At 42.7% G+C, this 26157-nt stretch overlaps 3 protein-coding genes across 6 annotated transcripts in view; all 3 read left to right on the forward strand.

The window, feature by feature from the left end:
- LOC308096277 (collagen alpha-1(XX) chain-like) overlaps positions 1-3044 on the forward strand; it is a 47285-nt gene extending 44241 nt beyond the window's left edge. For all 3 annotated transcript variants that reach the window (XM_080443661.1, XM_080443660.1, XM_080443662.1), the window contains 3 exons: positions 154-231; positions 988-1149; positions 2074-3044. In XM_080443661.1, the coding sequence (XP_080299787.1) occupies positions 154-231; positions 988-1149; positions 2074-2108 (275 nt within the window). In that variant the 3' untranslated portion in view covers positions 2109-3044. The remainder of the gene's footprint in view (positions 1-153; positions 232-987; positions 1150-2073) is intronic.
- A 1866-nt stretch (positions 3045-4910) lies between these two features.
- dpm1 (dolichyl-phosphate mannosyltransferase subunit 1, catalytic) lies at positions 4911-9463 on the forward strand. Of its 2 annotated transcripts, XR_013934159.1 has the most exons (10): positions 4911-5052; positions 5338-5437; positions 5793-5826; positions 5949-6025; positions 6789-6814; positions 7063-7158; positions 7319-7387; positions 7895-8009; positions 8368-9080; positions 9113-9463. XR_013934159.1 is itself a non-coding variant. In XM_080444308.1 (9 exons), the coding sequence occupies exons 1-9, from the start codon at positions 4919-4921 to the stop codon at positions 8470-8472; spliced, it is 756 nt and encodes a 251-aa protein (XP_080300434.1). In that variant the 5' UTR covers positions 4911-4918; the 3' UTR covers positions 8473-9463. The 2 variants fall into 2 exon arrangements, 1 of the variants encoding a protein (XP_080300434.1); XM_080444308.1 differs by having other exon boundaries at positions 8368-9463.
- Positions 9464-10587: 1124 nt separating this feature from the next.
- On the forward strand, positions 10588-24556 carry adnpb (activity-dependent neuroprotector homeobox b). Its single transcript, XM_080445273.1, has 4 exons — positions 10588-11294; positions 17799-17915; positions 19428-19520; positions 20381-24556. The coding sequence occupies exons 2-4, from the start codon at positions 17808-17810 to the stop codon at positions 23363-23365; spliced, it is 3186 nt and encodes a 1061-aa protein (XP_080301399.1). The 5' UTR covers positions 10588-11294; positions 17799-17807; the 3' UTR covers positions 23366-24556.
- Positions 24557-26157: the final 1601 nt, after the last annotated feature.

Raw genomic sequence — 26157 nt, forward strand, 5'->3', positions numbered from 1 at the left:
GATAGAAGAGCAGGTAGACCAACTACCTCTACTGAAGTTTTGTTAGTTATATTGTCTAAGGCTTGGGATGTACAGTATGTGATAACCATAACATGCTGTTAATTATCGGAGATGTAGTTCTTAATTTTGGGGGATGTGTCTCCTTGTCTCCAGGAAGGAGAGGTACGCTAGGGGATAAAGGTGCTCCGGGGACCAATGTCCAGGGACCCCAGGGAATCAAGGGATTTGCAGGTACAGTACTTCTGGCTCTTGGGTGTTTTAGTGCAGTACAGTGTAATGTTAGCCAGCTGCTATGGCATATCAACTTACTGTTGGTGAGGGACTTCATTTGTTCCATATTGCCTGTCCTGCTGGACCCATGGCAATTTGCTAATTGGATACTGGATACTGGACTTCCTGTCAGGCTCTCACCAGGTTGTGAGAGTGAGCAGCATCACATAAGAACCACTGACCCTTAAAGGGATATTTCACTTTCAAAAAAACTTTGGGTCATTTTATCGTCTACACAGGCTTTTGTGAACCCCCCTGACCGTTTTTAAGTTGCTTGATTCAGTATTTAGATATTTGATATTCATTTAATCAGACACGCCCCCTTCCTATACAAACCCATTATAACTTCAAACTCCATTTTTAACATGTTAGATTCATCAAAAACACCCGTCCTTGGTTCTGGTGACTCACCCTGCCCTCCTAATACGCAAGGGGGCCGTGTTTTTTCGATAACTTTTTTCATTTATTTTTTCTCTGGGGGGTTCACAAAAGCCTGAGTAGCCGATAAAATGACCCAAAGTTTTTTTGAAAGTGAAATATCCCTTTAACACGGGAGCGCATTAGGTCTGCGTGGTGAGCCCTCTCCTCTACTCGCTAGCGGTACACACACACGACTGCGTGGCTACGCACAGCTCCATTTGAGTATGTCAACGAAACCACGGTGATGGGCCTGATCGTCAATGACAATGAGACAGCCGTGTGTGTGTGTGTGCGTAGGTACATCAGGGGAGTCCAAGCTGGGAGATCCAGGTCCCAAAGGTGAAGACGGGAGGCCAGGACCCGAGGGGGTCTCTGGGCCTGCAGGCCAGCCGGGAGAGATTGGACCGCCCGGCGTGTGCGATAGCAGTGCTGGCTGCCAGACAGTTGCCCAGCAAACAGGTACTAAGAACTGAACTTCACATTGTATTTAATACATTTTTAGTTGAATAATTTCTCTTAGTAATACAAATGACATTTATACCTCTGAAAGGTAAAAAATAAGTTAATAAATAGGATTTTTTTAAATCCAATTGGGAAAAAATACAGTTTGCAGCGAATTCTCAACCAGGGGTCTGTGAACTCCTAGGGTTACTTGCCAGTACTGCAGGGGGTTCACAACAATTTTGACTCAGTCTCATATTGTTATAACAATTTGAAAAAAAAAAGATATATATTTTTTTAAATCATAATTTCCTCACAATTTAATTGTGAGGAAATTATGATTTAATTTTTTTAAATATATTTTCTACAATATTGTGAGTCTAAAGTGAGACTGAAAGTTGTAAATTGTTCACTACATGTGTAGCCTGCCCTTTTAAGTTGCAATTAAAACATGTATTCCTGTTGAGCAAATCATAGGGGGTACTTCAATTGAACCTTTGAGATAGAAGGAGTTGAGTGCTCAGAAAAGGTTGAAAACTCCTGAGCTAGACAATATGTACTAAACTGAGACAGTCTACTACGGCATTTGCATTATAAAGAAGTATCTTCTCGATCAGCTTACTTCAAACTCAAAGTTTACATTTTGAGGGATGTAAAATAACTTACTTAATCAACTTTAAATCTGTAGTTAACAAGGGATAGAAATACCACGTGTTATATTATTATCACTACTAATTACCTCTGCAAAATGCCAAATAGCTGCTGCTGTAGTCAACCGCGCAGCAGAGGAATGCGTGGTTGTGTCAACTGTCAAATGTATTATAAATTCACAGATTTACTGATTTTCACATTTTTGATAGAACACTGTGTGGCACTTCTCTGTGTTCGTATTGTGGTCACAAGGGTGATATTTTATCATTGTTCTTTATCCTTTCCTCCTAGACCCAGATGACCCCTATTATGGATACCAGCCTTGAGCACACGTTGAAAAGTAAAGTTGTGATGGTAAGGTGACAATAGTATGGTGCTGATCCTGTCTGAAGTGGCCACTGGAGATGGCAGATGAACTTGGGACTTAAGCTCGAAAAGCATGACTGAAGAAGACTGGTGTGTTGAACTCACTATCGAGGAGCCTCACAAGCTCAGCTACACAGTAAAATCCTCAGTGTTCATTTAACATTTGTTCACAGTGAGTTACAAATGGATAAATAAACACATTTTACTGTGTATGAAAAAACGGAAACGGCACAAGAAGAAGACTCCTTGGTGTGGTGTGCTCGTATTTGCATTAGAACAAATCTCGAGCAACAAATGTTTCTCTTTACCGAAAGTAGTACATCTTTTAACATAGAATCATATTTTCATAGACTGACAATGTTTTATTAAAGGTACATAAGCCATCTTCGCACTGAAAATGTTTGTATTCATTACTGACTTATGTTTTTGTATTTATGCACTGTAGTAGTAGGCTATAGCTACCTTCAAAGTAAAATTCCTTCTTTTTTTTGCTCTTCTAACCTTAACTGCCTCAAGAACAATGAAAATATAATGTCCATGGTGTAAAACATCTTTGTTCCATGATATATGATACTGTGAGAATGGCTGTTTTATATGTGTATGATCATTTGTATATTGTTTATTATAGTGACATGTTACTATGCAGTTATTCCTGCATGATATTTTGTATTATTCTCATTGGTTATACATGTTTACATTTATGCTCTCCTTTGGTGTGTGTGTGTGTGTGTGTGTGTGTGTGTGTGTGTGTGTGTGTGTGTGCGTGTGCGTGTGCGTGTGCGTGTGCGTGTGCGTGTGCGTGTGCGTGTGTGTGTGCGTGTGCCTGTATTTGAGAAAAAAGGGAGACCTCGTTCTGTGTTTTTGATTTTGTCAATAAAATCAATCACGTTAATAAGCTTACTGTGATGATCTGTATCTCTTTAATAAATGTTCATTGGTTTGGATAATTTACCATACATCAGTGGTTCTCAACCTGTGGGTCCCCACATGATTTTGGGGGGTCCCTAGATGACAGTGAAACAATTTAAGGACTTTTAAGACATTTCTTAACACACAAACAAACAAAAGAAGACCATTATTGCATCAAAAGTAATCAACAAACTATAAAACCGGTCAAACATTGGCCAAATTGTCATATTATAAGAAATTATTTATACAATTATTATCTGTGGAACCGAGTAAAATAAATGTAATGCCTCAACCCCTACAATTCCAAGTGCTTGTCAGGGTGGGGGGGTGGGTCCCCAGTTCAATTATGATTATTTTGGGGGGTCCCCCTTTCAATTATGATTATTTTGAGGGGTCGCGGCCTGAAAAGGTTGAGAACCACTGCCATACATGAGTCATGACAGATCATCACCGGTCCGGATCCTTGTTAAATCCATGTTTCTAGTGTGTGTTTTGGAGAACACTCGTTTCCTCTTACATTTCCAACCCTGGCGGTGAAGAAAAGTAAGTCACAATAATACACAGGATATTTCCGTTTTTGCCACTTAACCATTTAAGTTTCAAAACAAAAGTTCAACGTGTAGGTGTGCGCATAATATGATTTTGGTTCCCAAATAATATGACGTATTTTGTTACAATCTGCCTGCTTTGACATAAACCTACTGCACACGGAGCTGCTGCCTTTAAACACATGATTTAGGCTTAATTGTATACTATCTAAATAATTTTGGGGGAAATGCTGCTAATTGTCCCAAAACTGCAAAAGATTGCTGCTACTTGTTTCAAAAAAGCTTGTATAACATGTATGACGTCGCAATGTGACATAGCTCTGTTTAACACAACTCCACCCCCTCCAACTGTACATACTTTCCCAATTTCTTTCTTAGATTGTTTTTTGTCACTTGCTTTGGCAATGTAAATATTGAGCCATTTTAGGGCCAAATGTTTTGATAATTTACAAGTGAAAAAATAAGAATTGAAACTGTCTCTAAACGTATGTTTTCCCATGCCTATGTAAACGTATGTTTTATCATGCCAATAAAGCACCTTTGTATTGATTATGGTTATAATTAATATCACATCTACAGGGTATATCTAGAATCTAGATTCCATTGGCTACAACTACACGTTGCTTGAGGCTAGATTCCCTCGACCCTGAACTTGAAGGGACCGGGTACTAAGGGCCTTGAAGCATCAGATTCAGTATTAGCCCTGGACCTGGTCCAGAGCGTTAAGTGAGTTCTCTCTAACGCCAGGCGCCCTGCACTGCTCATAGACCGAAAATCCCACTGCCGTGCGAGGTCTCCGTATTTAGTTAAAATAAACAAAACTATTTCGTTACTAACCGAAACAAATGCTGTTTTATGTTGTTGAAAGTCTATTCTCCAGGGTGGAAAGCATTTCAGTACCCCACCTTCTCTGTATAATACACTTTTTGGGCAGATAATACAATATGTCCGCCAGATGGAAATTATTTTATATACTCCACTGCGCCCTCTACAGATCTGGTCAATATAAATTACCATTGACCAGATCTGTAGAGGGCGCAGTGGAGTAAATAAAATGAGATGCTTCCCACCCTGGAGAATATATCAATCATGATTAGATTGATGTTATGATATTAGATAAGATATGTTTTTCAACGTGACTTCATTGCCTGAAACATGCTCTTCTTTCTCTACAAACCACTGCCATATTAAAATGACATGAAAAAAATCATTTTATATGAACACGTAGGTGAGGTCGTATTTTATTTTGAAAACAACACATGGGGACGAATGGGCCCCATTCCTGATAACTTGACGAACATTCTCACAGCGCCATGGCCAGCCGAAGAGCTCCTCTGAGAAGCGGACAGGGAGATGGAGATAAATATTCAGTGTTGTTACCTACGTATAATGAACGCGAGAATCTGCCTTTGATCGTGTGGCTTTTGGTGAAATATTTCGGTGAAAGGTAAGTTATTGTCGACTCGAGGCTGTTACTAGTGTTAGAGCTGTCTGCTTGTCAGCATGAGACCTACTCTAGTGATGAGCTGTCATTAAACCAGATTTGTACAGGAGGGGATCAGCCCATCGTAGTCTTATTTTGAGGTGTCTAGTTAGTTCATATTTAATTGGACTAATCAATATACAGATTTCTGGTGTGTGTCAATGAGTGAATGCACGAAAGAGATGTGCAAACCCTAGACAAAGATGAAGCTTTGGCCTGACAACGTTACCATTTGTTGTTGTGTTACAGCGGATATGACTACGAGATTATCGTCATCGATGACGGAAGCCCAGATGGGACCTTGGAGGTGGCGAAGCAACTGCAGCAGATCTATGGGGAGGACAGGATTGTAAGTCGAGATGATATCTAGGCCTACAACTTCATAAATAATTGCGGGGACCCTTATATATGTTTAGAGTGCATGGAGAATGCAAAATGATGGGGTGGGGGCACCCAGACTTGACATTTGAAAGTTGAATATAAGGATTATGATTGAGAACATGTGAATCCTGAATGTAGGCTATGCACAGTAATATTGCTGTAATATTACAAATAGCATGGCTAGATTGTCACACACACACACACACACACACACACACACACACACACACACACACACACACACACACACCACATATCACATATAAAGAGAACAACTATGTGTGAATTGTGCTAACCATTAGTCTCTTCTCTATCTGATGCAGCTTCTACGACCAAGAGCATCAAAACTAGGCCTTGGTAAGTGAAGATGCGTAACTTCCAGCCAAATTGTTATTCACTTACTGATTGTGGGATCTAAATTCACCCACAGTCGCGTACAGCCTTTCTCAATACCTACTACCCTACTTTCCAATCTGAAGGCACTGCCTACATTCACGGCGTGAAGCACGCCACAGGGAACTTCGTCATCATCATGGATGCTGACCTGTCTCACCATGTGAGTGTCTGTCTGTTTGTATTGTTGCTTGTATAGATGTTAAATGTTTACATGGACCACAATGGAAACAAGCCTTTGGCTTTTTTGTGATTATCTATTTGGCAGTTTTTAACATACTGCTGTACATTTAAACTGTCAATAAAATATGAATTCAATCAATCAAATATCTGTCAGTCAGACTGAGACTCTATAACATAATGTAATGGGGTGACATTAATTCTAACGAGGACTGATGCTTATATTATACTTTGCTGATGCTTATTTTATACTCTGGCATGTAAAATATTGCATGCCAGTATTGTGAGCTTGTAGATTAGCTATTATTTGGCACGCAACACCGGCAACAGGCCAAACGCTTTCACTCCACAATACATGAGCCACTTTCTTCATTCTAAAAACGCGCTCGCATGATAGATGAACACACAAACCTTTTATGCTATTTTCCAATGCCATGTATTTGAATGACCGTAAACTTGAGGAGTTTGATTGATTGAATATTAAGTTTGCAGAAAAAGCACATGAAAGTACAGTTCAATACAAGGTCAGTTAATAGGAATTAAAAAACCCAAGAAAGCCATTGGCTTGCCTTGTTTCCATTGGGGTCCTTTGTACTCAATTCATAGTGGAGTTGGTTGAATTGACTCGTTAAACTTCATTTTCTATAACTGTAACTTTGAGAACTCAGAAAATAGTTGTGTATTGTAGATTTGTTTTCATGAGGCATGTTATGTGATGGCTTTTTCCCCTTTGTTTCTACTTGCAGCCTAAATTTATTCCAGAATTCATCGAGTAAGTTTCCTCAAATATAAATATTCTTGCCTTGTGATTTGTTTCTTTAACTGTTCTATGAAACACTTGTAATGTATATAGCAATAATGTATGTTCTAAAGGCTGGTTTATATTAACCACATCTCTTGCTTTGTGTTTATTTGTACATTTACTACATACATATTTTAGGGGTGACATTGCAGCCCAATCATCTCATGTTATTGAAGACCAAAAGTTCTTACTAATAGAGGTTTGTTTTGTTCATTTAGGAAGCAGAAGGAAGGTAACTATGACCTGGTGTCTGGGACACGATACAAAGGCAATGGAGGTGTGTATGGCTGGGACCTACGCAGAAAAATCATCAGGTGAGCAGAGATTATTATCACATGTTCTTCCATTGTATTTAGTATTTTCTTTATCTTGCATGCAACAGACAAGAGATTGGAATTGAGCATAAGACTATCTTGTTAGACTTTAAAATTATTCATTTTAATGTCTAAAAAGTCTACTTTCTCTCCCTCATAGTCGAGGAGCCAACTTTGTGACTCAAGTGCTGCTGAGACCTGGTGCTTCAGACCTCACTGGCAGCTTCAGGTAATGCTTAGCTTAGTTGTGCGCCAACGTGCTCCAATGCACGCCAATATCGCGTGCAAACATGTGTCGTGCCCTGAAAATAGCAGATCTACAAGCTCACTATGCGTTGCATCACAATGCATTGTGAGCTTGTACATCTGCTATTTTCAATGCACAACACCGGCATGCAACTAAGTAAAAGTCAGGCTTAAGTTAACCTCGTTACCAGCCTTTCCTCATCTCACGAGAAGATAAGCCTGGTAAAGAACTACAGCAGAAAGTGTCTATACGGTGGGACTTCCGTTCCCCCGGAAACTTGTCTTTTTCAACCAATCACAACACGGTTTTCATGCCCGGGGAATGTAAACACATCAATATAAATGTACTTCCACTTAGACCCTTTCAGTAACTGACCATTCTCGCCCAGCTTCTGAAGTAGGCATACTCTGGTGGAATTTGCTAATATCATACCATAATTCTGTCTTTTCAACTTGATCTGAATGGTCTTCTTTGTCCTGTTGATCTCAGGCTGTACAAAAAGGCGGTGCTGGAGAGCCTGGTTGAGCGGTGTGTGTCCAAAGGTTACGTCTTCCAGATGGAGATGATTGTCCGAGCAAGACAGCTCAACTACACCATTGGAGAGGTGAAGCTTACTTTAGTCACAACCAAATGGCAATTCACACCTTAGATATGGGTTTCCAGTGAGGCCTGTGTATGTATATAAATTGGTTCATATAGCGCACAATTCTATAATGTAGCCAGCACACCACAGATCCCCCTTTATCATCAGATTCTCCAAGTACAATTAACATGCGAGACATAGCAACATTTTGCATTGAATGTACTGACAGATGGTATAATGACACTATGACCTCACATACAGTGAGAGGGAGAGTGTCAAACATATTTACAATGTTAGCGTCTCCTCCAAATAATAATATCAAATCATGTAATGTGAGCTGATATTCTACTTTCTTTCTACCCTCTTCTTCCAAAAACAGGTACCGATTTCTTTTGTGGATCGAGTTTACGGAGAGTCCAAGCTGGGAGGGAATGAGATCATATCATTCCTGAAAGGGCTGCTCACGCTCTTTGCAACGACATGAATTAGTGTTACATTAGATTGATTTGTTAGACAACCCAAAGTCATACTTTTACATTCTAAAAGTTACTGTCCTACTGCAATAGTCTACTATTAGATATGGAACCATGATTGTTAAGGTTCTGTTGAAAATAAACCTTGCCTTGTACAGTAAGTGTGATTCAGGGTAGGAACTCTCATGCAGGAGTTCTAACAATTTGTTATTGGTTCAATTTGAATATAATATTGCTGATATATTTCAATATATGAAATGGGAAAAAGTGACTTTATATTTTACATCATTATCATCATCCACCTCATTAAAGAGATATTTCACTTTCAAACATATTTGGGGTCATTTTAGCGTCTACTTCTTTTTGTGAGCACCCCATTTATTTTTTATTCAAAAAAAAATTTATGAAAAGAAAAATGAAAAAAATGTCTCCCCCCCCCCTCACGTATTAGAAGGACAATATCGGTCACCAGAACCAAGGACTGTTTTTGGTGAATCTATCAAGTTACAATGGGTTTGTATAGACCAATTATTTGTTTACCAACATTGAGACTGGACGCACAGGTGATTGTTTCATGCAATCAATTCCCAACATATTGTTTCGGGGTGCGCTGGTTTCAGTACATTCAAACTCCTCTTGTGTGTTGGCTAGTGAGACATGACAGAATGGGTTTCATTTGGTGCCGGCCTGCGCGCGCATACTGGTTCTTATCAGTGTGACGTCGTCTGTTAAGGGGTCTATAGGAAGGGGGTGTGTCCCTGATAAAATGAATATCTAAATACTGAATCAAGCAACTTAAACTGTCTGGGGTGCTCACAATAGCTAGAGTAGACGTTAAAATGACCACAAACATGTTTGAGAGTGAAATGACTAATTACATTATAATTTCTATATAGCTGAGGAAATTTGATGTTATGTTCAGATGTTGGATCGTTTTCACTACACTTGTAGAAGTTGTAGACCAATGATTGTTTGTACAAAATTAAATAGTTTGTTTCTTAACATTTGCAGTTTCTGTTTTTCTTCCTATCTAAGTATTGTTCAGGAGACTGAGTGTTAAAATTACAGATTTATGAGAGACTAGTCTTGACATGCGTCAGAAGCCAAAATGGGTCATAGGCTCCTTGGTGAGTAATCAATAAGAGATGTATATTTGCATTTATAAGAGATTATTATCATTAGCCCAGGTCATAGGGTGAGAGGATACATTTCTCAGTTGGATCCAGGGGGTGAACTACTGTATGTCTCCAGGTCTAAAGAACATTAAATCCAACTCTTATCTATTCTAGAACTTCCTTGACCAGCTATTAATTTATATTCAACAAGAAAGGTCAAGCATACGTGACAAGGAGGAGGGGCTGTTCTTGATGGACAATGAACATGGCCAGGTAATTGGTATGAGCTTTTCACAGCATCTTAAGGTGAATGACCTCATATAACATAAGAGGCATTCAATTAAACGTCAATGGAAGGATCACCTAAGGACTGCCTCTGATGCTGATGTAGGAAGATGCTTCATGGAAGGGGGGGGGTATACTTGCCGTTCACAACACAACTTCATCAAATGAGATATGATACCAGAGCAATAATGTAGGAGGGCACAAATCAATCATACTTGAGTTGACAGAGCTTTTGCTGTCACTTAACTACTGAAAACTAGTAGTCTCAGTATTACCCCCCCCCCCCCCCCACACACACCACTGCTACCTCCTCTTCAGTCTTCATCCTGCACTCACCCTGAAAAGTGGGTGGGGGGGTACACAACTTAAATGCCTAGTGCACAGGCTTGGGGCTTCCCCAGCACCACTCAGTTAAGTAGAGGAAAGTAGTCCCGGCCAGTTTGGCAGAATGGAAACTAGTACAGTACAGCGCCACCTACTGTTAGCTTAGGCACAATAGGCAGCATACCACTCCGAGGTTGTGTGTGTGTGTGTGTGTGTGTGTGTGTGTGTGTGTGTGTGTGTGTGTGTGTGTGTGTGTGTGCTGAGGCAGTGTGTACATCCGACCCTCTGCAGGGGAGGGCGCCAGATGTAGTCACACAACGCATGCGCTAGGCTCAAACAGGAGGGCGCCTGCTATTGACCGAACTCCGTCATTACATCTTTGGCTTGTTGTTTACCCCTTTAGAAAGTAGGCGTCTGGTAGGCGAACGAGGTGTGTTAGACGACCTACCGCAGTTACAGACACACACGATAGCTTACGACGCGGTTGGGTCTCTTAATTAACTGGCTTAATTGGAAAACGGACCAATTAACCGTGTTTAATGAGCGGACCCCCGAAGAGCTCACAATGAGTTTTTTTTTTATGCTAATCAAACATATGTCACTTCCGCCCTTTCATTTGCGCCATTTTGGATCGGGCAGCTTCTAGGCTAGGAGGGGTGTATTGTCTTGTCTTGTCAGTGAACAACAGAATGGAAACGTATTATCAGTAGCTCAACAACCATAGGCAGAGTTCACACAATATTTATTGTTTTTGAAGAGGGAGGGCCGTCCGTGTTCGACCAACAACAAGCCCTCTGTCTGTACGCTGTCGTCGTCATGCCGACGGAATGGAGGTTTTTATTGAGCTAATGAGGTTTTAGTGGGTCTACCACCGCTCCCCTCCATCCATCCCCGTTCTGCTGCCGACCAGGACACACACACACATCTGATCCCCCCCCGGTGTGTCGGCGAGGGAGAGGAAGGTTCAGGAGGTGGTTCTCCCCCCCCTGGCAGGCAGTCTGCGACCACTGGAAGGAATACTAGTAGGAGAGGAGAGGCTAGAGAGAGCGTCCCTCAGGTATTCTGACTGAGGTGTGATCACTGGGATCTATTGGATCTGAAAGAATCAGGTAAAGTTGAAAGCAGAGCTACCGTCGGTTAGCAGTTGGTTGATCGTGATGCGGAGCTAAAAAATGCTATACGGGGGTAACTTGGGCTGTCACACGTTAAGCCCCGGGTTTGTGCTTCGCCCGTACGGCGGTGCTGCGCTTCCGAAAATGGCCGATCAACAAGCCCACAGCGCGTTGCATCCGCTATGCGCTGTGAGCTTGTAGATCTGCCATTTTCGGCCCGCGACACCGTCCGACGACGGAAGTGTAAATCGGGCTTTTAGGCTTGTATTTTCTAAAGGCGAATGGGGTTGGAAAAACGATCGCAAAGTGTGAAATAATCGCGTTCTTTCTCGCGGTGGAGTGTGGGACCCGAACAGGCGCATGTTTTGTGTTGCGAATAAAGTAACGTTAAGGAACACCGAGAACTGTGTTAGTTTTATTTATTTTTTATTGTTTTTAAAGCCCATGTTGTTAGCCCCCGGAGTTAGCTTAGCACGCTAAACCTAGCTCGTAGTGTTCTTTGTCAGTATCAGCTATGGATCCATTCCTGCCAGATGTTGATTAACATCACATTCATTACATGTAATACAGTAACGCTGGTGGGCAGGGCTTTAGGAGACCTGTCTCTCTTAAACCCTCTGAACATTTTTGTAAATGTTTAGTTGCGAAGACAGAAACGTTACTGTGTTTTCTTTTCTTAAATGTCGGCAAATCGACCATTCTAACGATAGTTTTTAGTGAGTGTAATAACTAAGGCCGCTCTCTTATTACAAAGTAGATTTTAATAATAAACACAGGGTGAATATATATAATAAGGGATACATGATCTGATCAGCACGAGTTCGACAACTGTGTGCGGGCTGCAGGTGACATCGGGGTCGTGATGCTCTCTCACCTCACGTTTGATACCGGGATGTCACCTGGTCAAGTCAAGTGGATCATGTCTACCCCCCCCCACACACACACACACACACACACACACACACACACACACACACACCCACACACACACCCACACACACCCCCCCCCCCCACCCCACACACACACCACCCCCCCCCCCCCCACACACACACACACACCCCCCAACACACACACACACACACACACACACACACACACACACACACACACACACACACACACACACACGCCTTCAGTTATTAGTGTGCACTGTGTGTGGATAAGTGCTTTGTCAAGTGACACACCTATCCTAGATTAGAAAGGGTCCAGAACGTGTTGCCCCCAGCCCTTGAGATGTAGCTCATTTGTGTCTTGCCAAGTTGAACATCAAGTAGGCTATCTGAAGTCAAATTGAATGTCATGTCACTGGTGAGACCATTATTCTTTCCCTGAAAAAACCTTGAGACGTATAGGATCATCATCATCATGATGATGTTATTGGCTGGGCATTACACAGTTGAAGGTGTGAAGGCCCTTCCTATCTTCTCCTTTTCTCCAAAGAGTGAGAGAGGAAAAACTCTTGTTCTGCCAGCTTCTCCTTTTGCCTCCCTCAGTCCTTCCTTCCCTCTCTCCCTCTCCTCCTACTCAGTCTCTCCTTGGCTGTTTTCTCTCCTTCCTCTCGAGTCCTTTCCTTTCTCCCCTCTGCTCCCCTCCCTGTCTGTCTAGTCCTCCCTCCCTCCCTCCCTCCCTCGTCTCACCCTCTCTCTCCCTCCCTCCCTCCCTCGTCTCACCCTCTCCCTCCCTCCCTCCCTCCCTCCCTCGTCTCACCCTCTCCCTCCCTCCCTCCCTCCCTCGTCTCACCCTCTCCCTCCCTCCCTCCCTCGTCTTACCCTCTTCTCTCTCTGCCTCCCCTCCCCCTCTTCCTTCTCTCCCTCCCTCACCCTCCCTCCCTGCTCACAGGTCTCTCTGCCTCCCCTCCCCCTCTCTCTCCACTTCCCTCGCTCTCGCACTGTCCTCTCCCTTCCTCATCTCCTTAACTCCTTCCCTTCTACCCTCCCTCGCTCGCTCGCCCTCCCCTCTCTCTCTCCTCATCTCCCTCACTCCCCCTCCCTCTCTACTCATCCTCTCCCTCACTCCCCCTCCCTCTCTACTCATCCTCTCACTCTCTCACTCACTCACTCCCCCCCTTCATCTCTCTGCTTTTCTCCCTCCCTCCCTCCCTCCCACCCTCCCAACAGCCCTCCCTCCCTCCCAACAGCCCTCCCTCCCTCCCAACAGCCCTCTCTCCAACAGCCCTCTCTCCCTCCCTCCCTCCCAACAGCCCTCCTTCTCCCCTCCCCTCCCCCTCCACTGCAGACATATTGTAGAGGCTGCTGCTGACTCAATAGGAGGCGCCATTCTGTGATTGCATAGCCAGGCAGGGAGAAAAGGGGGCAGGCAGAGTAAAGGGAGCCTTACATAATGGAGTCAGCTGCTCTCTAGCGCCATCTATAAGTAGTGGGAGGAAACGGGAGGGGGAGAGGGGAAGTGGGCGAGGGTGTGTATCTCTCTCGCCCAACCCTGCCTCTCTATTTGTCTGAATGTGAGACAGACGGCAAGCAAGGAAGTCAGTCAGTCAGACAGACAGACAGACAGACAACTACACAGTGTGTGTACACACACACACACACACACACACACACACACACACACACACAGCATTCAGCTCATCACCAGTCCTATGGTGAGTCTAACCATACAATTCTACTGTCTCTTTTGTGGCAGTTTCTAGAAGGGAAATGGCAGAGGTAGGAGGTAATTGTTGGGAGCCAAGCTGGCCGTTGTCACTAAGCTGCTAATGTGGTCATAGTGTATCATTGACCTTTGACCTTAAGTTACTACAGGAAGCTTTATAAGATGATCTTGTCCACCATGGCACATTTCCAGGTGTTCATGTTTCTAGTGCTTAAACATGTACAAGCTAACTATTAGCTTGTACATGTTTTTGAATCCACAGGAAAGTTACCACACTGAGCTAAGCAGTTAGTACCCATACCCATTATGCTGACAGTGAGTAAGACCTTCTCGTAAGGTTGGCTAATGAAGCGGCCTGTTGAAGGTGATAACACTAACCTGTTGGTTATGTCTTAGGGACTTTTCAAAAGTTTGATTTTAGCTTGGACTCAATCAGTCTATTTTCAACCTTTCTGAATAGCCTTTTTTCCACTTAAGAGCCAAGTGGGTCTTGGCTAGGCCCAACTCACATAGTCTAGAGTAGAGTCTGACCGATGCCAGATGGTTGGGTCCAGTGACTATCCCGATTTAGTAGAATCCTAAACCACGATTATCATTGTTTTGACTGAAATCTCTGCGTGCGTGTCCGAATATCCCCATATATCTTGAGAACCGTCTGACAGAGTGCAAAGTTGGTAGGCTCCAGTGGTGTGTTCTACCGCATTACACTATATACGTAGTATACTGTTCCAGAAAAATTGTATACCATCTACTAACCATCCGAGGTAGCATATCTGACACGCCGGAGGAGGGTCTGGGGGGATGTGGTCTTCAACTTCAATAGCTTTTTTTCCCCCTTTTTTTGCAAAATATATTTGAATAACCCATTTAGACCTGAGGCCGATTCTGAAAACGCCTTCTAAATCCTGTTTTCTGAAAAACTTAAATAATATAATGAATAGTTATAAAAAAAATATGTTGCGCTATACTGTACATAGCAACAGGAACCCCAAAATGGGATAAACATACAAAATATAAACATAAAAACAAACCACAACAAAACAGCTCAGACACAATATTATAAAATGAAAAAAAAACGAAGTGTTCAAAGACATAGCAAGAATACGAAAGAAGGAATCGCCTCCTGGCCATCAATAGCCTCTTAACAAAAAAAGGATCGACACCATGTACAATTAAAATGGCATTTGTGAAAACAGTAGTTACCAGTAGCACGAAGACATTAGTAAGACAGAATGCTGGCATACAGGGAGGCAAAGATTGGTGTGGAAATCCCCCAAGCACAGTGGCGGACAGTGTAGGTCCAACATAGACTAAATATGGATCCCAGATCTTATAGAAAGTGTCCAACTTGGAATGCAACATGCATGTAATGTATTCACAAGGGATAGAGTCCATTATAATATTATTTTAATCACATTTTTCATGTGATAAAGTGGCGTCTGAGGTGAAGGCTTCTGTGTGACTATTGAGGTGATAATGACCGCTGGCCACGGGAGTTTCGAAGTAGTCCACATAGGTTAGAGCGGTTATTTCATTCGGTGATATATATATATGGAGATCTCTTGTTCCGTCTGTCTGTTTGTGTCTCTTTTATGCCCATATATGGAGATCCCTGATGTCATCAATATGACGTCGGAGTACTGATGTCATAGACTGGCCTACAAGTACTATGATAATGGGTACTGAACTAATCAATTAAAGGGATATTTCACTTTCAAAAAAACTTTGGGTCATTTTGTTGTCTACTGAGGCTTTTGTGAGCCCCCCAGACCGTTTTTAAGTTGCTTGATTCAGTATTTAGATATTTGATATTCATTTTATCAGACACGCCCCCTTCCTATACAAACCCATTATAACTTCAAACTCCATTTTTAACATGTTAGATTCATCGAAAACACCCGTCCTTGGTTCTGGTGACTCACCCTGCCCTCCTAATACGTGAGGGGGCCGTGTTTTTTCGATAACTTTTTTCCTTTTTTTTTTTATTTCAAAAAAAATATTAAAAAAGATGTACGTTTGATTAAAGTTTATATTTGAGAACATGTAACATATGGGCAAAAATAAATACAAATAAACACTCCTTCAAAACACATCTTTCAAAAATAGCCAATCTACAATCTCACAACACGTCGCAAGACGTGAGCTAGTAGATCGGCTAGCATTTCTCCTATAATGACATGCTCAAAATAGGGACACCAGGTTGAAAGTGGTTACAAATCAGGGCAAATAGGTTGCATAAATGCTGATACCGATGTCGTCAAATAACATCAATCTGGTTCTAGTCTAGAGCCTGAGGTCTTGAGTTGACAGTGGGCTTTCTAGCCTAGGTTAACAAATTAATTGTTTGGGCAGTGCCATGCAAACAAGTATCACAATAATTATGTTATGAGGAGAATATCGTGCAGTGCAGCTGTGGCTAACTTGTTTTGGCCAAGCTTTAGTTAATGTGGCAGAGGAGCTAAAAAAACAAAAGTTTGTTGCTTAAAATAACATGGTGTACAATGTAGGCATTAAGCAAACGCTCTTACCAAGTGCAAGATCAGAGTAAATGGCATCACGTAAATGGAATGAAAAGAAAACAATTAAACGTAAGTGCTACAAAGTAGCCAGGATACCAGGTAAAACCTAGCATCTGTCTAAACAACATATCTTTCTATTAAACAACATTCTTAGAATTTATGGACAATTAATTTTGTTTTGCACTTGCACTATGTGAAAAATATTCAGGATTTACTTCCATGGCTTACTGACAACATGCACAAAGTTGCAGAAATTTGGTCAGCAATATTAGCTGTGGACACTGGACACACACACACACTATTCTAGACGACTTGCCCCCTAGGAGCCATCCAGTAAAAAATAGGCAACAAGAACTGAAGTGATATGAGTAATAAGGAGTGTTGGGGGTGAGGTAGAGTCTGAAGCGGTTTGAGTTTTCAGATGTGGTGCAATAATGATGTCTTAAATGTTTCATACTGAGTATGCTTTTGCTTCTTAGAAATAGCCTACATCTTATTCCACGTTCTCAGGAGATATCGCGGGGGCTTTCGTAATTTCAGTGATAGTAACTACTATAGTCATACTATGATAGTCATACTACTTAACTCAAGTTTGACTAAAGGCTGAGTTATGTTTCCGGGTTGAGATGTTTCTGTTGCTACATCGTAGCTGCCTACAGCATACCAAGTGATTCGTAGTTCTGCAAAGGCTGTGTTGTGCATTCGTTCATGGTGGTGAAGAGAAGGTTTGAGAGATTAGCAAAGCGACCCAACTAAGCAGTCCATGAGGACCAAGTAGCCCCTACACACCTAGTTTAATTTGTGAAGACGGGCATGTAAGGTATATGATGACGTAGCCCTCTGTCTGACCCCTCAGTACAGAATCATAATTAAGCCTCACAAGCCTACAGAAAACCTTTACAGCAGAGGTGGGCAACCATGTCTTTTTGATCTACTGGTAGATAAGGTTGGGCCTTTAGGCAGAAGGGACAATTTTAAAAGCCCAGCCTTGAGTGTAGCATTATAACATGTCCTCCTCCAGATGTGACTATCACATTAGACCCACAGATGTTGTCATCTTACCTGTTGCTCACATATGGCTGAGCACAGCTGTTTGTGATGATGACACCTGGACGAGGCTCGGAGGTTGATACAGCACTGTATTGTGAATACAAATCTGTAGGCTATGCATATGGCTTCCTAGCAGGTGATACAATAGGTCAATTATGTCCTGTAAGAAGTCCTCTTCAACAGAACGTTTGCTTACTGACTTGCCGGCCCGCTGACAGTTGACTGCTACAGGCACCTGTCCAAACTCTTACCTGTTGACTTGTGTAATGCTTCCAACTTGTTGCTGACACGCCGTCTCTCTGTGTTTGTGCTCCCCAGGTGGGCAACATGTTCCAGCTCCCTGTCAATAACCTGACCAGCCTACGAAAAGCTAGGAAGAATGTCAAGAGGGTCCTGGGAGACATTGGCCTGGAATTTTGCAGAGACCACATAGAGGTGAGTACAACAAACGTTCGAGTACTGTCATAGTGATGCCATTGCCCACACCATCCTTCAAAACGTTTTTTGTTCAGTGAGCATGCTGCAAAAAAAAGTAATAATTTACTATTTAGTTTTAACCCATTAAGATCTGAAGCCGATTCTACAAATGTCTTCTAAATTCCAACAGTATTCTGAAAAACGTATGTCAGTAGTGCTCAAACCTTTTCATGTCAAGGACCCCCAAAACGATATGAATTTGGCCGCGGACCCCCATCTCAAAACATTTTGTTCCAGGGACCCCCAGAAGCAAAGATTTGAGTTAAAAAATGTTTGCTTTAAAAGAATATATATTCAAAGATTTGCACACATTTTCAAGATTTTTCAAAAATAGCAGATCTACATGCTCGTAGCGTGGCACTCGGTGCCGCGCTATGAGCTTGTAGATCTGCTATTTTTGAATGGCCAAAGTGTAAAATAATGCTTTTTAGCTCAAATAAAAAAATGACACAGATGCGTTCCAGGTCTTAATGGGTTAAATGTTGCGTCTACGGTTGTGGGATGTGAGTTTTCTCACAGACCCATTCCCAGCATCACCTGCAGTTCCTGTTTTGCCCATTTAGATCTGAGGCAGATTCTAAAAATGTCTTCTAAATCAGTTTTCTGAAAAACTTATGTTGATACACATTACTCTCCAAACATATTTGTTTCATGTGAGCCATAATGACACCTAATGAGTTAAACATTATGGTTCTCATAGTCGGGGGGGGGGGGGGGGGGGGGGGGGGGTAAATGTTCTGCGCTGGGGGTTAGGGCTGCCACTGCTGAATTAATAGAGACGAAACACAAAATGGTGTTATACGCACAATTGTTTGAGATACTCTGATTTGGATTTCCATAATTATATTTTAATGTGCAATCATCCTATTTACTTGCTGTTGTCTGTTAATAGATGCATGCTCCCCTGGCTTGTTATAGCCACAACTAACTAACTAAAGAGAGGTCAAATGTTTTGTTTGACCTGTCAAAGGGCTCCATGGCTCTTTAAGAGGCTTTGCATTGCCATCACCAATAATTTATTTTTTGGGGGTTTGGCATGGAAATTAGAAGTTTTGGACATGGCACATGGTAAACATTTTGGATGCATCAAATCTTGTGTGATGAAATTTACATTTTGGTTAGGAAAATGGCTTTGGTGTAATGTGGTTTGGTTTAATACACAAGAGGGACATTTGTTTACTATAAATTGACTGTCACTGTGTGTTTACCTGCTAAAATAAAGCATTATGTTGACAGCTCCACATTTCAGGCCCTGATAGCCCTGAATACATTTTGTATAATTTGCTTGCTACATTTGATTATCCACAATTCCACATCCCTTTAGCGCAATTTTGCATCCTGAAGTCTTTTAACTGAAGTAAGAGAAATGTCAGATGTCATGCTGTCATTTGAAAAATCTTTGCTTTGCTTTTGCGTTTGCTTTTGAATAATGTATTAATCAGAGCTTACCTGTTTTTCTGTCTCCAATAGGACTATAAAGACTATAGACCCCCTGATGTCTACATCAAACACACAAATTGGGATGATGTGTGCATGTGGGAGCCATCACACACTAAAGTCCAGGTGTGTGCAACACCTTCAAGCTTACAGATGTATTAACACATTGATTGCCAAGATATTAAACATAGTTTTCTATCCCCGTGCCGGCGTATAATTACCTCAATCCGATGATATTTGAAACGCCGTGGAACCGACATTGTGTAAAAAAAACACACGGAAAAAGTTTCCTGTGAGTAGACGGAAGGATCTGTGTATCCATGGGAACGACAAGTTTCCAACCGCGATCCGCCATTTTGGAACTTTGGTCCGCTGAAAACGGGTGGTTTTCAATGGGAAAAAAAGAAACTGAGTTACAGCCGTTTTTCTGAAAATCCCATCATTGGGGCGGATGGAAGTGACGTTTTTTGGAATGATGTCACATCCACATTTTTCTTCTCTGAGAGACGATCGATCATTCCAAAGCTGTGTTAGGTCGCCCCTTGTGGAATTTTCCCCAAAAAATGTAAAAACGAGTTAACTCGATCTAGGCAATCAAGCGATGGATTCTAAAAACGAGTTAACTCGATCTAGGCAATCAATGTGTTAAGATATTGTGTGTGTTTGTTTGCCTGAAATTCTTTATTGGGAATAACCCCTTGAGATGAACCATCTCGTTTTCAAGGGGGTCTGCAAATTACGAAATACACTTCATACATTAAGACAAAATATTTAACAGACAAAACAACATCAACCAGATAAAAACAAACTAAACTAAAACTAAACATACAAAGATAAAACGACAACGGTACACAGAGCATGTTTTTTTTTAACTATTAAAGACTACAAAATAATACAACAGCAACATAAAATATAGAACACAAAAAATTAAGAAACTGATGTAAAGGACTGACCTCTTTTCTCCATCTTGTGTACGTTATATCCAGGAATACCGATCGAAGCCTTTCTGCTGTTCCGGCTGCCCTTTCTCCTCCAAGTACTTCTCAGCTTACAAGAGCCACTTCCGTAATGTCCACAGCGAGGACTTCGAGAGCCGCATCCTGCTCAACTGCCCCTACTGCACCTACAATGGCAACAAGAAAACCCTGGAGACGCACATCAAACTCTTCCACATGCCCAACAACTCGATGCGGCCGGGCACCGGCGGCATGGTGCCCGGAGTGGCGGGGATGATGATGAAGGATGGCATGCTGAAGAGGAGCGGGGACGGCGTGGAGCAGGCGGTGTACTACTGCAAGAAGTGCACTTATAGGGACCCTTTGTACAATGTGGTGAGAAAACACATCTACCGCGAACACTTTCAGCATGTGGCGCAGCCCTACCTGGTCAAACCGGGGGAGAAGACCACGCAAAATGGAGGCACGGCGGAAGCTGCCGGCACAGGCAGCAACGCCAGTAACAACACAAACAATGTAAACAATGCCTCCAGTAACCAGATCCACTGCAAGAAGTGTTTGTTTGTGCCAAGGACCTATGAGGCACTCGTGCAGCATGTCATCGAGGACCATGAGAGGATTGGCTACCAGGTGACTGCCATGATCGGACATACCAACGTTGTGGTCCCGCGCCCCAAGTCCAACCTCATCTTGCTCCCCCCCAAAACCCTGGGGGACAAGACCATTATTGGGATGGGTCCCAAAGGTGCAGTAATGGCCTCTACCCGGCCGCTCAGTACACAAATGGGCAGAATTGTCATCCCATCAAAAATGGGCATCAACTCACAAGGTCTTCTAGCTGGACTGAAGCAGAACACTTTGGGTTTGAAGCCCGGGACAACTCAGTCATTCTCTATCGGTGGGCAGCAGGTGAGGATCACTTTACCAGGGAATGCCCAGGTTTCAATGCCCCAGCAGTCTCAGGCAGCAAAGCAGCTAATGTCTGGTGGCATGCGTAGTCCCATCGTAGTCAATGCCTCGTCGTCTCTCAAATCCAACCCATTGGGTTCCCGCGTCCAGGCGGCTGCCACCACTGTAGCCTCTGTCACGGGCAAGAAAGGTGGCCCTTCCTCCCTCCTTGGCACATCATACACACAGAAGTGGAAAATCTGCACCATCTGCAACGAGCTCTTCCCTGAGAATGTGTACAGCTCTCACTTTGAGAAGGAGCACAAAGCGGAGAAGGTGCCTGCAGTGGCCAACTACATCATGAAGATCCACAACTTCACCAGCAAGTGTCTCTACTGCAACCGCTATCTGCCCAGTGACACCCTGCTCAACCACATGCTGATCCACGGCCTGTCCTGCCCGCACTGCCGTGCCACCTTCAATGACGTGGAGAAGATGGTGGCCCACATGCGGCTTTCGCACCCCGATGAGACCGTCTGCCCGCGCACAGACTCTCCCCTGACATTTGACCTTACTTTGCAGCAAGGTAACCCCAAGAATGTCCAGCTTATCGTCACTACGTACAACATGAGGGATGCACCCGAGGAGTCTGTAGCATTCCATGCCCAAAATAACACCACCTCCACCGTGTTAACATCCTCCACTGCTTCCATTACACCAGGCAAGAGGGCAGTGCCGAGTGCTGATGGCACCCCACCAAAGAATGCTCCACTGACGGCTGTGCCGTACAAAAAGGATGTTGGTAAGACCCTGTGTCCTCTCTGCTTCTCCATCCTTAAAGGCCCCATTTCAGACGCACTGGCCCACCACCTCAGGGAGAGGCACCAGGTGATTCAAACTGTCCACCCAGTTGAAAAGAAACTGACTTATAAGTGTATCCACTGCTTAGGGGTGTACACTAGTAACATGACTGCCTCTACCATCACCCTACACTTGGTACACTGCCGTGGAGTGGGGAAAACCCAGAATGGTCAGGAGACCCGGGCATTCCCTTCCGCTCGGGTCAACCAGGCCATGAGCAGTGCCCTCAAGCGGGCTGGCTTTGAGGGCAACGTCACCAGTGAACCAAAGCGGAGGAGGCCAGGACCTCCAGGGGAAAGAGCCTACCCACTGGGCAGCACTGGCCCCTACACATTTGTAGAAAACCCAGATGAACCTGTAGTCCTAGCACTCGACCCCAAGGGTCACGAGGACGAGTCATACGAGTCGCGGAAGGCATTTCTAACACATTATTTCAACGAAGAGCCATACCCGACGCGGCGAGAGGTGGAGAAGCTGGCGGCCAGCCTATGGCTGTGGAAGTCGGATATCTCCAGCCACTTTGTCAACAGGCGGAGGAAGTGCACCCAGGACTGCGAGACACAGGAGGCCAGCGTGCTGCTCGGATTCAATATGCATGCGGTCAGCCAGCTCACTCATGAGCTGGCATTTGACCAGGACTATACTGTGCATGAGGGCCATGCTGCCCAAAGGCGGACATCCAGCACCTGTCAGGGTGTGTCGGAACAGGCCCTCTGCAGACGCAGGGAACTGATTGCTGCTAATGGCGGTGTGGCACTGCCACCAAAGGGAAAGCTGGCTGTTGCCAGGCCCAACGGCACCAACAGAGACCAAACCAAGACAATCAACAGCACCTTAGAACAGAAAAGGCCTTTGGACCTTTCTGAGCCTATTGCCATAGACTCTGACAGTGACGAGGAGGAACAGCAGGAGGGTCAGATGGAGGGAGAGGGACAGGTGCCTCTCCATGGCAACGAAAGGCTTACAGGAGTTGAGGAAGGAGTGAAGGCTGGGGTGGAGGCCCAGGTTGTTTCAGACCTAGAGGATGTATCAGATGAAGACGAAGATGAGACAGAAGATGACACAGAAGATGACACAGAGGATGACGATGAAGAGGACGATGAAGAGGAGGGGGAACATGTAGAGAATGGCTTTGGACCCGCCGCGGTCCCAGAAAGACCGGCAGCTAAAGGCAGAGACAGTCTACCCATCATTATTCCCAAATTCGTACCATCCTCTGCGCGAAGCGGGAAATCCAGGGCCCAGCTCGGCAAACAGCAGGTCTGACCGACGGACAGTTGTAAACACGCACAGACATGGACAGAAAGACGCACACAGTCAACACAGTGACTTTAGGTTTTGATTCATGCCAACAACTCTGCCTCACTTTAACAAAAGGAGCTCAGCTGGCCAGCGCCCCAGTCACATCAAGATGGGAATCTTGAAAAAGCGGGCGAGAGTGATAAAGAGAGGGCTCGTCCCTTTCGCTCAAATCAAGCCATCCAGTGACAGTTAAAGGCCAATTTAAAGCTACTTGGCAGTACACAACAAGCAGCTATGACTTATGTAAAGATTTGTGAGCAAAGTTCTAATAGTGTTTCTTCCCCAAGTGGGAGGGAAGGTACAAAGACAACACTGAAGTTACACCAAACGATAGGGGGGGGAAATACTTTACTACATTGAGATAAGTACTTAATGTTTATTTAGCTGCCGAGCTCATACTCGTGGCTTAAAACATTGAATTGTTGTTAATTACTAGCTTTTAAGCTGACAAGATAATCTTAAGAATCTTTGGTTTTTCATGTAGTTATCCTGGGATAGGTAGTGTATATTTGTACAGTCTTTTAGACATGTTTGGAGAGAAGTTGCTGTACATGTACTCTTAAAATATTTGCTATGAAGTGTGTACAAGCTAGCCTCATATGTTCTATATTGTTTCGCTAGACAATAGGTGTCGCTTTGGTGGCTGGTATTTTCCTGTATCTCTAAGTTTATTTTTTAACAAAAAAACATCGTTTTTTTTTTTTTTGCTAAATAATATATCTATATATAAATGCAAATGAATAACAAAAAATGAATTGCTTTTGTTTTTTGCCGTTGACTGATTCTGTCTTTATTTGCAGTTAAGGATTTTTTTGTTCTACTGAAAGAACAGAATATTCGTATTCTCTCACACCTTCTAAAGGGGCATTTGGGCTTCTTCTTTTCTTTTATCTTTTGCAGTCCTTTGCTCAGTAGCCTGGACTGTAGTTGCTTTGTATCATTCATCTTGAATTGATTTTAATTTGCCCCGCAAGAATGGACAGGATACACTTTGCTAATGCCTATACAACAGAGCATTTTCCCCCAATGAAACTGTTCAGTGTGTGTTTCATTTGTGTGCTTACAATTTGTGTGTATTTGTTTAGTTTATCATTATGTTTCATTTTTCACTTAAGCATTTATGAACAATAAAGTGCTGTATTGTGCTTCTCACAATGCTAATGGTCATGTTTTATTTAATTTTTCCTCCAGTGTTCTGTCCACCTTGTTATGGGGACTATTAGCTTTGAGAATGACTGCCACTAAGGGGGGGGGGGCCAATTCCCACACAAACGAAAACAAAGTTTCCAAGCTTCATCATACATAGCAGTAGTCAGAAAGTAATCAATTTCAAGGGCTTGGCATTGGTCAGCATTTTAATGGTGAATGTGTTAATTTGTTTTGCTCCTAAGAATGTCCCACAAGTCACGGTCTCATTGACATTCTTAGCAGTTGTGTATACCTATCCATGAGTCTATAAATAATGCCTGTACAGCACCATAGTTTATAAAACAAATTCTACTTGGGTTTGAACTTCACATAGGAGACCGTTGGTCAGCCATGTTGTCTGTCACCCACCAAGAATCATAGTCTTAAGCCTGATGTATCTTAGTCATACGATGGTGTTCCGAGCTGAAAATGGCTCAACTCGCATCAAGCTTGTAGATCGTCTATTTTTGGCACGGGACACCAGCACGCAACATAGTATAAATCAGGCTTTATGACAGAGAGAAATCCGTTATTTAATTATATATCCAATATTTCAAAGCCCAAGTCACTGGCAATGGATAATGAATTTGTATCAATGTGGGTTGTATTATGATATTGTTTCATTGTCTTGGAAATCACATGATAATTCCAGGAAAGAGCAATATTGTTTGCCAATATTGCACGCCACGCATGCTCTGTTTAATAGTGGTAGTTGAGAGGCTGGACACGGATTGATTGTTTATCTCAGGAATTAACCTTACAAACTAGATGTTTGGACCAACACAACAGCAACTTTGATGTACAGCAGGGGTTCCCAAACCTTTTCTCCCGAGACCCAAAGGATTAGCCACTTCAGCCCTATTTAACAGTGAAAATAGCCGATCTACAAGCTCAAGCCATTTTCATTATTTTTTTTTAATGGAACAAAAAATGTAATTGTTAGGGGAAAAACATTTATTCGTTTTTTATTTCTGGGTAAAGAAAGTTTGAAAGTTTTTGAAAATACTATGAATTATTTTTTAAGAAACTTCTATGAAACTTAAGGATATTTACTCGTGACCCATACAAATGGTTGGGTGAAACAAAAATGTGTCCTAACCCATTGTTTGGTTAACAAAATTTCCACACTCACTCCAGGGGCCACATTGCATATCTGCACTCTCAACAGTTGTGTACTGTAAACCCCATCATTCAAATAGCCCATAATAGTCACATAATGTAACTAGAAAATGTGCTCCTCGGAGCACAAGTCTCCGCCAGCAGACTATAGCAATTATATTATCATAGCAATAACTAATGAGATACAGTAGAGTAAAATATATATATTTTAGTTAAATAAAAAGGTGTATGTTAAAGAAATATTTATTCAAAAAAAATTATTTAAAAATCATATTTTGTCTTCTAATGTTTAAAAAAATGTTTAAAAAAATGTTTAAAAAAAGATAGGATGAAAAAAAAAGATTAATATATTTACGTAATATTTACGTATTCCTTAAAATAGAACAGACAATAATATTAATTGTCAGAAATTGTCCACTTTCGGACATCTTCTTTAAGAATGCGAGAGC

This window comes from Gymnoscopelus braueri (assembly GCF_963280865.1).
Source record: "Gymnoscopelus braueri genome assembly, chromosome: 12".
Classification (NCBI taxonomy): domain Eukaryota; kingdom Metazoa; phylum Chordata; class Actinopteri; order Myctophiformes; family Myctophidae; genus Gymnoscopelus; species Gymnoscopelus braueri.